At 61.3% G+C, this 13800-nt stretch overlaps 2 protein-coding genes across 2 annotated transcripts; one reads left to right on the forward strand and one right to left on the reverse strand.

Moving 5' to 3' along the window:
- Positions 1-432: 432 nt before the first annotated feature.
- Positions 433-7618, reverse strand: PRDX2 (peroxiredoxin 2). The gene is made up of 6 exons (XM_030545946.1): positions 7514-7618; positions 4731-4836; positions 3309-3462; positions 1950-2072; positions 1177-1307; positions 433-646 (listed from the first exon to the last, which is right to left on the reverse strand). The coding sequence occupies exons 2-6, from the start codon at positions 4831-4833 to the stop codon at positions 561-563; spliced, it is 597 nt and encodes a 198-aa protein (XP_030401806.1). The 5' UTR covers positions 4834-4836; positions 7514-7618; the 3' UTR covers positions 433-560.
- A 1215-nt stretch (positions 7619-8833) lies between these two features.
- Positions 8834-13687, forward strand: RNASEH2A (ribonuclease H2 subunit A). Its single transcript, XM_030545944.1, has 8 exons — positions 8834-8994; positions 9770-9841; positions 10188-10314; positions 10609-10696; positions 11012-11149; positions 11557-11644; positions 12306-12429; positions 13251-13687. Exons 1-8 carry the CDS (start codon positions 8868-8870, stop codon positions 13384-13386), a joined length of 900 nt encoding a protein of 299 aa, XP_030401804.1. The 5' UTR covers positions 8834-8867; the 3' UTR covers positions 13387-13687.
- The last annotated feature ends 113 nt before the right edge of the window (positions 13688-13800 follow it).

A 13800-nucleotide genomic window follows, 5' to 3' on the forward strand; every position in this document is an offset into this window, starting at 1 on the left:
CCCCCCAAGAACCTGGCAACACTGAGCCAGGACCCTCTGGGACCAGCAATCCCTGCTCCTTCCAGCCTGGGGGCAGCTGTGCTGCAAAGAAGGGAGGGAGGCCAGCCAAGAGCCTTCAGAGGGTCTCCCCCGAGCAGAGAATCCCAGGCCCTGCAAGTGGCTCCCCCCCAGAGCAGGCTGACCCTGATGTTCTGGGAGCCTCCCCAGAGCTGGCTGCACACCAAGGAGCGAGCAAGATGCAGCCGACAGCACCACCTAGTGGTGTGAGGTGCTATAGCCTGGGGCCCATCACAGGCTGGACTGATCCACAGGGGACAGCACCAGGGCTTGTTGGGCAACGCTCGGGAGCTGGATGGGGACCCCCTTGCCCCCAGCAGTGTCACCCAGACTCTGCCCAACCCCCACCAAATTAAGGATCAGACACAAACCAGCTCCTTTTCAAACAAACTCTTACTTTAGTCACAAACTTCTTGCATTCCCCCCCACCAAATATCCCCTTCCAATGGGGGGGGGGGGGGCACCTTCACAGTAGACCAGATTCTCCACCAGCTGCCCCGAGCTCAATGCTGCTTGGCGAAGTATTCCTTGCTGTCCTTCACCGTGGGCTTGATGGTATCGCTCCCGGGTTGCCAGCCTGCCGGGCACACTGGAGAAAGCAGGGGAGGGGGGTTAGGAGAGCAGAGGAGGGAGCAGGACATCCCTGCTTTGCATTACCCCCCCCCTCCACTTACTTTGCAGATGGGGAAACTGAGGCAGAGCAAGGAAAACCTTGGTTTGATGCCAAGTCCTAGGCTAGTGTTCTAACCGCTAGGTAGCACTTCCTCTCCAGCTTGGAGGTCTGGCCAGGGCTGCATGGAGGTGCAAGCACCGTAGGTCCATGCATGAGGCTCTTGCCCACCCCTCCTGCCCAGCATGGGGTGGGGGAGGCATCTCTAACCCTTAGAGAGAAACTCCCCAGTATAAGCAGAGTCTGCAGTCAGCTTGAAAACAGCTGGTGTGGAGAGCCCCTCACTTCCCCCCCCTCCCTGGGGAACAAACTCAGACCTGCTGCCTCACCCCCCCCCAGCTGTGGGGCACTCACCCCATCTAGACACACTGCTGCAGCTGGGCCCTGCACTCCCCTAACCCAGCCTTCACCCCAGGGCCCTGAGAGCTCCCCCCAGAGCCCAGCCTCACCTTCCCCATGCGTGTCCGCGTACTGGAACGCCTGCACCAGACGCAGCACCTCCTCCACCGACCGCCCCACCGGCAGGTCGTTGACCGTGATCTGCCGCAGGATGCTCTTGTCATCAATGATAAACAGGCCCCTGTAGGGGAAGAGGGATCACACCCCAATGGAAGCCATGGATGGGGGAGCACAAGCCCCCCACCCACGTAACATCTCAGATCTGTCATGGTGGGGATCCAATGAGATCTGGGAGCCTGCAGCCTCCCCCTAATGGATGTGGGGCACCCCCACCTGACACATGCATGCTCAGTACTAAGCAACAGCCCCCCAGGAAGCAGGGACACTTCCCCCACCTCACCAAATCTCTGGGTGCACGTTAGCGCCAGAGATGCGAGATCTCTAGCCTCACTCAGAGCGAGACTGGCACCAGGGTGGTGATACCCAAGTGACCCCCTGCTCCCAGCCTGGCATCCCATGGGGCTCCTTCCATCTCTCCCTGACCCCCCACATATACCCACCTTGGTGTTCACTGTTTTCACACACTCCCCCAGCTCCCCGATCAGTGTCCCGCTTGCCAGATGCACCCACCCTTCACTGGCCATGGGGGGTCATTCGATATTAGCTGGCACTGCTGTGAAGTTGGGGAGCAGAACTCCAGTGGGGCCCCAAAACCACCACAGTGAGACCAGAGCAGGGCCTCAGCACAAGAACTGCCCTCCATCCCACCCAGAGCAGACCGCGGCAGCTGGTAGCCCTTGTGGGGTAAGTCACCCCCACACACCTGTAGGTGAGTCCCTCATCCTCCTTCAGCACCCCATAATCGGCGGCCATGCTGTGGGTCAGATCTGACAGCAGAGGGATGTTTATGGTGCCCAGCCCCCCCTCCTTCCGTGGGGTGTTGATCCTACCAGGAGACAAGGGGGTTAGTCCCACACTGTGGTACACCCCCAATCCCAGCCATGGGGACCCCCAAAATCCAGATCTGCCCCCAGCGCTGGCTCCCCACTAGAGGCAGCCACAGGACTGGCCTCAGTGCGTTGGGCACCATTTCCCACTTAGGGGGCACATGGGGCAGAGCCCAGCCTGCAGCAGGTCAGTGGGCTCCAGCATCACCCCACCCTGTGCCAGACATTGCTGGCTCGCAGCATCGGGGCTGAGGGGCAGCTGGTCCTGCCAGACTCTTCTCCCCCCCCCAAACTACCAGACGACAGACATCCAGGTTAGCTATTAAATCAAAGGATCTGAGATAGTGCTCAGACTGAGGGGGAGGAGGAGCGGTTTCTGGTGCCCTAGGCAGAATTTGGGGGGCGGCCACCCCCTGAATCCTGGCGCCCTAGGCGACCGCCTAGGGTCACCTAATGGAAGTGCTGGCCCTGGGGAGAGGGGTGTGTGCTGATGAGAGCCCTACTGCCCCATGCAGGGGGGGAGCACCCCCACCCTTGCAGACAAGTGTCAGATTAGCCAGCCACTCCCCACCCCTGTTCCAGGCCTGTCTCCGGCTGGCCCTGGCCCCAGTGGCTAGGGGTGATAAGGCTGCTCTCACAGAGGGTGCCCCAGATAAAGCCAGTAGGGGCCCACCCCACCCCACCCCTCTGGGCCGGCTGGTAACATCTGCTGGATTCTAGTCACAGCCAGGAGGGATGGACCCCACCCTGGCCCTCCATCTGACCAGGAAGCATGGGGCTTTTTGATGCTCAGGAGACATCTGAATTGGTCTGTGGGGCGGTTTCAACCCCTGGCACCCAGGGGCTCTGACCCCTCTGGCCTTTCCCCATCCCTAGGGGCCCGGTGCCAGCTCCAGCCGGGTTCAGGGACTGGACAGGCAGTCCCCCCCCCCCCCCAGCCAGTGGTGCCAGGCAGGCGAGATCTTGACCTTATGCTCATCATGGGCCGAGAGGAGAGGGGGTGTCTAGGGGGCATTTCGGAAGGAGACAGAGACCCATAGCACGTGACAGAGGGAAACCATGTTTCCTGATGCATTAGCTTGGGTCACGCTCATAGCCAGCACCCCCCATGTCTCATTCCCTGCCCCCCCGAGCCAGCTACTCCCCCCCCCGCCCCCCAGGGCCAGATCAGAGATGGGCCCCCCAACTGTGCCAGTCCCCCAGCCTAGGGGGCAGGGAGACCTCGCCCCACGCACCAGGCCAGGTGGGTGAAGTGCGAGTCCACGGAGGCCCCCAGGACCTCGCAGTGCAGCTTGCGGAAATCCTCGGCGTGCTTGCTGAAGGCGATGATCTCCGTGGGGCAGACGAAGGTGAAATCCAGGGGGTAGAAGAACAGCACCACGTACTTGCCTGGGGTGGGGCAGGGGGACAACAGGTCAGCAGGGGGTGCTGTGACGGGCGGGGCTGTCAGGCAGTGGTGCCATTGGCAGAGACCCCGTGCTTGGCTCCGCCCTCCGCCCTCAGGACCCAATCACATTGCTGGAGACCTTGTTTGCAAGCCAGCTGATCTGGTTACAGGGTCTCACCCAGAAGGTGCTAGGATTGGTCCCCCTCAAACCCAGGCTCAGCCAATCACAAGCCAGTGACTTGATTATACACAGGGTCCCCCTCCCTGATTTCTCTTTTAAAGAGACAGCACTGCACACTTGCCTGCCCAGAGGCAGGATGGCAAAACTGCAAGGTCCCCTCTCTCCACAGGAAGTTAATTCTGCCCCACAGCCCCCCCCCCTGCTTAGGGTAGGGGTGTGCAAACTTTGTGGCCTGAAGGCCACATCTGGGTATGGAAATTGAATGGCAGGCCATGAAGGCTCACAAAATTGGGGGTTGCGGTGTGGGAGAGGGTGAGGGCTCTGGAGTGGGGCCAGAAATGAGTTCAGGGTGTGGGAGGGGGCTCCAGACTGGGGCTGGGGGTTGAGGGCTCCAGCTGGGGGTGCATACTGTGGGGCTGGGGATAAGGGGTTGGGGTGCAGGACTGTGCTCTGGCTGGGACCAAGGGGCTCAGAGGACAGGAGGGGGATCAGGGCAGGGGGTTGGGAAGCAGGAGGGGGTTAGGGTGCAGGATCTGGGTGGCGCATACCTCAAGCAGCTCCCAGAACCTGCAGCGTGCTGCTTGGTCCACAGGTGCCGCCTCTGTGGCTCCCATTGGCTGCAGTTCTCGCCAATGGGTGCTGCAGAGCTGGCGCTTGGGGTGGGGCCAGCATACAGAGCCTCCAGCTGCCCCTATGCATAGGAGCTGGAGGGGGGACATTCCGCTGCTTCTGGGAGTCACGCAGCACTACAGCATGTGCTGAACTGCAGATTAACATGTCTGAAGGGCCAGATGTGGCCCCTGGGCTCTAGTTTGCCCACCCCTGCCCTAGAGGCTGTGACCTGTTCCCCATCGCCATGCAGGCAGAGAGAGTCTGGCAGAATCCCCTGTAGAGTGCCCCAGTATTCATGGATGCACAGAATGTCCTGCTAATACAGTACCAGCAGGGGGTGCTGTGAGGAGCAGGGCAGGAGCACTGGCTCTGGGGGGCGCTCCCAGCAGCTCCACTCCCAGTGCCTCGTTCGGGGAGCTGCAGGGCCCTCCCTGTTAGCAGGGGCTCAGGGCAGAGCCTTCAGGACGCCTCTCTCACCTTTGTAGTCGGAGAGTTTGATCTCTTTGAAGGCTCCATCCACCACGGCCGTGGCGTGGAAGCCTGGGGCTGGTTTGCCAATGTGAGCATTACCGGAAGCCATAACCTGCAAGAGAAGCCGGGGCTCAGGACGGGTGGCACTGGTTAGTGGGCCTCGCCAGCAACCGTGAGGAGATTCTCCTATTCTCTGCAGCAATGGGGGTAGCCTGGAGATGGACCAGAGGGGCCCAGACTTCCAGGAGGGCTCACAGCACCAGCCCCTGGATTTCTGAGCCGATACCAGCTCCGAGACCAGTCCCAATATCCACTCCCTCTCCCAGTCCACCCCAATCATCTCCCTCCCAGCTCCGATCTGGGTGATCGGACAATCCCAGCTCCAAGCCCCCAGTCACATGAGAGTCACTCACATCCCATGGCTCAGAGCACACCAGCTCTTTGGGTTGGCACTGAGAATGGCAGACCCAGCAGGCATCTCCCCCACCCCAGCACAGGTATAACCCAGGTACTGCTGAGCTCATGTAGGGCAGAGATCTTTTGGAGGAGGGCAGAAGGATGGCGGCATCGCCTCTCCAGGTGCAGACAGGCACAGCTGTGTGAACCCACCCAGCCCACTATCACAATTAACCAGCTCACCCCTCTTAGCCTCCTGTATGCAAGCAGCACTTTATACAAACAAAGCACTTTTCACCCCCCAAAGTCGTGCAAATCAATGACACTAATTGGTGATTTGGCAAACTGGGTCAGTACAAAGCTAGGGATAGACAGCCCAGGAGTTCTGACTCCTAACCCACCAAGCCCCCCTCTCCTAGCTGGGGATTGAACCCAGGAGTCCTGCATCCCAGCACTCCACACTGACAGCCTCAAAAGCGACAGTCCTGCTCTCAGTCCATTCTCTTTGAGCAGACAGAACAGGATGACCCCAAGCTCCCATTATTTTGAACAGGACCTTGGTTAATTTCAGCTCAGAGACCTGGAAATTTATGGCTTCGCTGCGGGATGAGGCCAGCTAAGCCAGTGGGGAAGAGATATGGGCTGGCAAGAATTTTATTGGGTTTTCCTTCTGTGGCCATACAGCACCAAGCCCGAGGGGGGGGGGGGGAGCTTCTTGCTACCGTGAGCGAGCAGATATCACAAGCAAGAGCGCAGAGCCATCACAGGACACACAGCTCTGCTTGGGGGTCTTTTCGGACAACAGCTGCCCTACTTGGGGTGGACAGAATTCCCCCAAAGGACTCCAAGCAAAAGGGAGTTTTGCCCTAGTGTCAATGAGGGAAAAGCGCTTTCTCTCTCCATTGTTAGCCTCCACCCCAGAGGCAGCTGCACCCCAAGGCAGTTTGCCCAGCACCCAGGATTCGCCATCATGGTGCAAGCTAACAGTCGGCAAGCGAGTCTTCAGAGCTGAAAGCAGGTTGGGGTCTAAGGACCTGGGTTCTGTCCCCAGCTGGCCCCTGTGAAGTACCTTTGGCGAGTCACTTTCAGCTTCATGCCTCAGTTCTGGCTCCTGCCCACTGTCCTGTAAACACCGCAGGGCAGGGACCACGTCTCACTAGGTGTCTGTGGAGCACCTGACACTACAGGGTCTCGGCTTCCAGCATGGGGATCTTGTCACAGCTGATCAGAGTGTGAGGCCACCTTGGCAGGAGTGGGGCCACCTCTCAGCAAAGGGGCAAGTAAAGATGCTCTGCCTCCAGCTGCAATTTTTACTAGCCACCTGAAGTCGCTTGGGTCCCCACCCCCTTAAAAGTTGTGCTCAACTGGCTTCGCTCAACAGCCAAAGCAGGACATGGAGGAAACTCACTGGACAAACCCCCAAGCACAAATTAAGACCCACAAGCCAAATCGCCTCTATGCCACTGTCTGGAAAGTCCTAAACAGCACAAAGCAAATGTAAAATGCTCCCAGCACAGGAAGGCAGCTGTTCACAGCAGGGCACATACCAGGACAGCAAGGAATTAGACAGCAGCTTAAAATTCACCTTGCTAGGGCCTCGCTGATGGCTCAGCTTCTCAATTGTTTCCAGGGGTGCAAGCTGGAGATACTCCCCCCATAACCGTTTTTCCCCCTCTCCAGCCACTTGGGAAAGTTACACCCCCCCCCCGGGCTCAAAGTCAACCCACTTGCACCACCCAGGAAAACCCTGAGGCACCATTGCCGGGGTTGGCACCTGCAGGGGCGGCTCCTGGCCCCAGCACACCAAGCGGGAGGGCCACCGGAGCCGCGGGACCGGCGAGCCGCAGAGCGCCCCCCCGCGGCATGCCGCCGGGCTTGGGGCGGCGAAATGTCTGGAGCCGCCCCTGGGCACCTGCTGGAAGAAGTCAGGCGCTGGCCCAGAAGTTAAGGCGAGAGAGAGGCGCCCAGGACGAGTCAGGATCCACACCCCGCCCCCGGTGCTTTCCAAACCACAGAGGATGGAGCCGCTAGGAGCAGCGAGGCAGCAGCCTAGCTGGGGGCCCACCAAGAACAGCAGCAGCTTTGAAAGCCAAAATAAGCAGCAGAGACGGGGGGATGGGCAAAAGGCCCCGTTGGCATTGCCAGGCCCTGGCACGAAACACCCCCCCGCTTGGCTCCTCCTGCAAGGCCTGCGGGGTTTGTAAGAGGGTAAAGCAGCCCCGCAGGCAGGGCAGCACGTAACCTTCCCCAGCCCAGGTCTGCTTCAGAGCAGCCACTTTGCAAGAGAGCAGCTGCAGGCCCGGGGGTGAGAAGCGCCCCCGGGGCCCTGAGCCCCCCAAGCGGACCCGGCCCTGCAGGGCACGGCCAGGAGCGCGCAGCACAAACGCACCCACCTTCTCGCTGCACGAACCCACAACAAACCCTGCCTCTCGCTCCGCGACGCGTGCACAGCTCCCCTGCAGCCGGGTCTTATAGCCGCCCCCTCCACGCCCCCCCCCGGGCTGGTCCACTTGGAGCAGAGAGAGGGGGGAGGTAAAGACTAGATAAAGCCCAGTATGTGGGGTGGGGACTAGACCTCCAAGGCGAGTCCCTGGATTGCACGTGGGGGGCGAGATTCTGGGGGGGGGACCCCAGCATTGCACGGGGGGGGGGCAGAGCTACGGGTCCCCCCGACATTGCACAGAGGGGGGCGGGGTTATGGGCTCTCCTTGCATTGCACAGAGGAGGGACAGTCAGGGCCATGTATGGGGCCCCCTGTGTTGCAGATGGGGGTGAGCTAGGGGCCCTCCAGCATTGCACAGAAGGGGGTGGGGCCAACAGTCGCGTGCTACAGTGCATGCTAGGTGGGGGTTGCAAGGCTGCCCTGGAGGAACCCCACAGCCCATGTCAGGGAGGCTCCCTAGGAGACTGGAGTCAAGCTCTGGCCTGAGCTGGGTTTATTTATCACTCATGACTGCTGAGTCTGTTTATGTTTACTCCCTTGCCCTCCGCAGTGGGGAGTTCCACTCCAGCTCCACATGCCTCAGTTTCCCCACTGGTGCAATGATCCCGAGCCTCTGAGGCTTCCGGAGGGTCAGCGGAGCTGGGAAATTAGGGCATAATTATTAGGGCTGTTCCTTAGGGTTTGTTTATGGCTTTATGAATGGCCTTGTGAACTGTACTGGATTTTACCCATGGACATGCCCCTGAGCCCACAGAACCCCCATCAAAGGCCCCCTAACCACCCCATGCAGCCCCCTGCTTCACTCCTAAATGCTACCCTGTGCCATGCACAACCACAGGTGGGGGATGTGGGAATGGGAAGGACATGAGTGGGGCCTTTCCCCTCCAAGGGACATAGGCTCAGATCCAATCCCAGGGGCTTCAGAGCCTGGCTCTTAGACGTTTCTGATCGGATCTGTGGAGCTCGCGGGAGATCAGTGGCTGCTCTTCAAAAGAGGCAATGAATGACTAATTCCAAGGTGATGCAATGAATCTGGTATAAATGGACCTAGGAGTCCTAACACTCACATCCCCCTCCCCACCCCCAGCCAGGGATAGAACCCAGGAGTCCTGCCCCCCAGACCCCTCCTGCTCTGACCACTAGACCCCACTCCCCTCCCAGAGCTGGGATAGAAGCCAGGAGTTCTGACCTCTGACCTCCAACCCCAGACGTTGGGTTCCCCTCCCCTAGAACTACAACTCCCAGGCGTCAGTGCGAGGCCAGCCCCGCCCCTGGGCAGGGCTCGGGGCCTCCGCGCGCGGAACATGGAGCTGGGGGAGTTCGAGCGGGACAACGCGGGCAGCTGCCGCCTGAGCTCCCCTGTGCCCGAGCTGTGCCGGGCCGGGCCCTGCTGCCTGGGCATCGATGAGGCCGGCAGGGGGCCCGTGCTGGGTACGGGGGGGACCCCCGCATTGCACGGGGAGAGGGGCCAGGGCGACCCCCCGCACTGCACGGGGAGAGGGGCCAGGGAGACCCCCCGCACTGCACGGGGAGAGGGGCCAGGGAGACCCCCCAGCATTGCACGGGGGGCTGGGCAGGGGGAACCCCAGCATTGCACGGGGGGCTGGGCAGGGGGAACCCCAGCATTGCACGGGGGGCTGGGCAGGGGGAACCCCCGCATTGCACGGGGAGAGGGGCCAGGGAGACCCCCCGCACTGCACGGGGAGAGGGGCCAGGGAGACCCCCCCATCATTGCACGGGGGGCTGGGCAGGGGGACCCCCAGCATTGCACGGGGGGAGGGGCAGGGGAGAGCCCCCGTCATTGTATGTAGCAGGGACCCCCCAGCGTTGCATGGGGTGGGGATAGGGGACCCCCGTTACTGAGTGATAGGGGAGGGGCCCTCCCTCTCTGTGCTTCTGAAGGGGGAGCTCCCGGTACAGTGAGGAGGGGTGCTGGGTGGGGGGGCATAAGGCATCTCACAGGATTCCCCCCCCAACTCCCTGCTGGGGGGATGGGTCTACCTGCCCTGGGGGAGAAGAGCTTGGAGCCCCATAACTGGCAAGGGGGTTAGATGGGCCCTGTACAGTTACCTCTCCGCATAGCATGGGCAGGGCTGATCCCCCCTCCCCAGTGCTGTGGGTGGGAGTTGCAGAGGAGGAGGCTCTTGCACCAGCTGGATCGGGCTAGGCTGCCCCCCCCCATCTGTGCCTCTGTTTCCCCTCCCAGGTCCCATGGTCTATGCTGTTTGCTACTGCTCATTGGCCAAGCAGGAGGAGCTGGGAGCTCTGAAGATGGCAGGTAAGGACAAGGGCATCGTGGGGGTGGGGGGGCTGAATTTCCACCCTGGCCTCTTCTGATTCCCCCCCAGGGGAGGGGCCCAAGGATCTCAGTGGGGGGAGCACTGACAGCACGAGGGGGGTGTCTGGAGAGTTGAGGCTTGGGGGATGGAGCTGCAATGGAGTGGAGGGGGGCAGGGGGAATATGGATCTGAATGGGGACAGGGGATGGGGATAGCAGGGGTGTAAAGGCCCCATAGAGGGAATGTTGGATCATGAGGGTCCCCGTCCCCCTTCAAGATCTCATGGAAGCCCGAGGCTTCCTCTAGTAGCTGACCCTAGTGTCCCCCCTCCTTCCCCGCTCCCAGACTCGAAGACTCTGACGGAGGCCGAGCGGGAGCAGCTGTTTGGGACGCTGGAGCAGGCCAGGGACTTCGTCGGCTGGGCCCTGCACATCCTCTCGCCCAACCTCATCAGCACCAGCATGCAGCAGCGGTGAGAGCCCCGGGTCACTGGTGCCCCTTAGTGGGGAAAGGCCCGTGTCCCATTTCCTCCCTGAGCCAGCCAGCCAGCCAGGCCCCCCAGCCTGGGGCCGAATCAGCCAGTTCCCCCTAGAGGGGAAAGGCTCCGTGTCCCCCTTCCCCGCTCCTATTAACCTTAGGAGCCGGATCCCTGGGTGGGTGAGGCAGCTGGAGAGTCTCGAGGAGGTTGCTCTGTGTCTGCAGCGCCTGGCACAGTGGGGCCTGGGTCTCTGGCTGGTAAATACTAACCCCTCTCCTCCCCGGCCAGGGCGAAATACAACCTCAACGCCCTGTCCCACGACACGGCCATCGGGCTGATACAGCACGTGCTGGATGCGGGAGTGCAGGCGGTAGAGGTGAGCCAGCCGCAGTCTTTTTTTACCCACCGGCGTCAGTTTCCCCATGGGGCAGATTTCTGTCCGCAGGGTGCCCTGATCACAGGCTCAGTCAGGGTTGGCAAAGGGGACCGTTGTGGGCATAGCGCTGACATGCACTCTTCCTCCCCCCACTTCCCGCCAGCCTCCCCGTGTCTCAGTTTCTTTATGCAGCAACAGGACAGCCGCCTCCCCATGTGATGCCCTGATCCCAGCACAAGGTTTAGCGGGTGGGGAGGGAGGAGACCTGACAGCACCGCCCTCACACCTCTTGCGGGGTCCCCCCATCCCTGGCAGGTCTTTGTGGACACGGTGGGGCCGGCGGAGAAGTACCAGGAGAAGCTGAAGCGGCTCTTTCCGGAGCTCGAGGTGACTGTGAGGCCGAAGGCTGATTCCCTCTTCCCCATCGTCAGCGCGGCCAGCATCTGTGCCAAGGTGAGGCTTTGGGGTCCCCCCTGTTCAGGGGGCCCGGTGGGGGATGGGCTGGATCTTTCTGTGTGCTGAGGAGTCACCAGGCCCCCTGCCCTTCTCGGAGCAGTGGACCTGGGCAGGTCTGCGGAATATGGAGACACCCCAGCTCCACTTACTGGGGTGTTATTGGGATCTGCTGGGCGAATTAATGAGGATGTTCCATTGGGCCTCCCTCAATCGGCTCCACACTGGGGGATTCGTCCTCACTTCCTGTCCCAAATGCTGCAGGGCAGTTCAACAGCCATTGTGCCCCTCCCCAGAGGTGGCTGCACCTCAGCGCCAGGCCACGGATCCCTGCAGAAACAGCCTGGCGCTCGGAGGCGATGTTCCTAGTGGTGCCGCCCTGAGCCGACTCCTGTCTGCGTTGGCAGGTGGCGCGGGATCGTGCTGTGAAGAACTGGACGTTCCCGGAGGATCTGGGGGATGTGAGGATGGAGTATGGGTCTGGGTACCCCAATGGTAAATGACCCCCCCTCCCCCCCCCCACAGCCCCTTGTGAAATCTCAGGGTCAGTGATAGATCTGACCACAAGGTGGAGCTATTAGCTTATATAGGAGCTGATGATAAATGGATGCTGCCCCGTGGGCCCATCTAGCCCGGTATCCTGCCCCCTTCCGAGATTACACCAGCGCCTACTGTTGTGTTGTGTTGTGTTCACCTCCACTCACCAAAGGGCGCGTGTGACCTGGGATCTGCTCCAGGCTTTCCCTGGATCCTCCCGTCCTGGATCTTGTATTGCCTAGGGGTTGGGGCTGCGTGGCTCCGAGCCCCCTCCCAGCCCCTTGGGCCTTGGTCTTCCTTTAACCCCCTCGGCTGCATCAGGCTGGATTTCTGATCTGCCTTCCAGAGACCGAGCCAGAAGCTAAGTGACGTGCTGAGGTCATGGGGGACGGCAGTGGTGGAACTGGGGGTACAAGCCAGGAGTCCTGGCTCCCAGCCCCCCTGCTCTAATTAGACTCCCCTCCCAGAACCAGGGATAGAACCCAGGAGTCCTGAGTGGTTGGAAAGCTGTCAGGAACCCCCATTTGCAGTCAGGGAGGTGGGGTGGGGAGAGTGTCTGTGGCTGGTGCATTTGCCCCCACCCCGACTGTCATCTCCCCCTCCACTCCCCATCCCCCAGATCCCAAGACCAAGGAGTGGCTGGCACAGTGCCTGGACCCTGTGTTCGGGTACCCACAGTTCGTGCGTTTCAGCTGGAGCACGGCCCAGACCATCCTGGAGAGCAAGGCCGTGCCTGTGCGCTGGTAGGTGATGGAGGGGCGGGGGGGCCGGGACTGAGGGTATCAATCAGGGGGGCCTGACCTCGGTCTGATCCCTCCCGGTTGGGTCCCTGCCCGTCACCTGACAGCGATGGGCTCTAATGAGCTCCCGGCCCGCGGGCACCATCCATAGTGGCTCAGAGGAGCTGGCTCCAATGTCAAGTGACAGCCCTGCCATCCCCGATTACACCTCTGCTGCCCCCTGGGCCCTGCCAGCACGCTGCTGTTGGGGGGCTTCCACTGCCCTCGTCCCTGTATGCTTGGAGGGTGCTAGGCGCAGCTCCTTTCCCGCTCTGGGGTCCCCTCACCATCCACCGGCTTGTCCTACATCCATGTGTGGGATAGGGGAACCCCAGGGGACTGCACTGGGGGCAGCCTGGTTCAGTGCCTCCCGTGCCTGGCGCCTCTCCTTCCCCGGCACGACTTCAGCAGCTGCCTGGATGCCAGGACAGCTGGGTGTGGATCCCTCCCAAGGAGCGATGGCAGAAGAGATGGGGGTTTTGGGACTCTGCACCCCCTCAGACTCAGCATGGAGGGGACCTGCCCCATACCGTTCATTATCTTCCTGTGCAGGCTCACAGCCCCCACACCCCACCCCAGAGGTGGCTGCATCTCAGCACTGAGCAAGGGATTCCTGTATACACAGGACCAGAGTAGACACCAACTGAGCCCAGCACCCCTGGCCGGCTCTGCCCATCCCTCCCCTCCCAGCCTACTCTGGCACCTGCCTCCACCCTGGCACGCTGTCTGTGTGTGTGGGAGAGCTGAGCTGCCAGGGCCCCGTTCATTTCTTATTCCCTCCCCAGGGATGACAGTGAGGACGACCCGGCGCAGAAGGGCACCCGCTCCGTCCTGTCCTTCTTTGCTCGCAAAGAGTCTTCCAAACGCCAGCCCCACCGCTTCTTCCACGAGTGCAAGCTGGAGACAGTGACTGGGCTGTAGTGGGCACCAGGGGGTGGAGGGCTGGCCCCATGCCTGCGCCCCCCAGCTGGCCCCATGCCCACACCTCCTAGCTGGCCCCATGGCCCCCTCAAGTCAGCGAGAACTTTTGACGCGCAGCGTCTGGGATTGTATTTAATTGTGATGCCAGCAGATCTGAGCCACCCTCTCCAGGGGCTGGGAGGAGCTGAGCTGTAAAGGGGGATTTTAGGAACCAGTTGCCCCAGTCTCGCTGGCGCCTCCTTGCTGTGGATTCCCCAATTTTACCCACTTTGTTTTAGTTAATAAAACATTTTGAAAAGTCTCTGAGGTTTGTAACAAGTCTGCCCCCCATGGGGCGTGTCCCAGTGTCCCTGAGTCCTGCAGCCACCTCTGGGGTGGGAGCTGATTATACAGGGACTCTTTGTCTGGTGCTTA

The sequence above is a fragment of the Gopherus evgoodei genome, unplaced genomic scaffold, assembly GCF_007399415.2.
Source record: "Gopherus evgoodei ecotype Sinaloan lineage unplaced genomic scaffold, rGopEvg1_v1.p scaffold_40_arrow_ctg1, whole genome shotgun sequence".
Lineage (NCBI taxonomy): Eukaryota > Metazoa > Chordata > Testudines > Testudinidae > Gopherus > Gopherus evgoodei.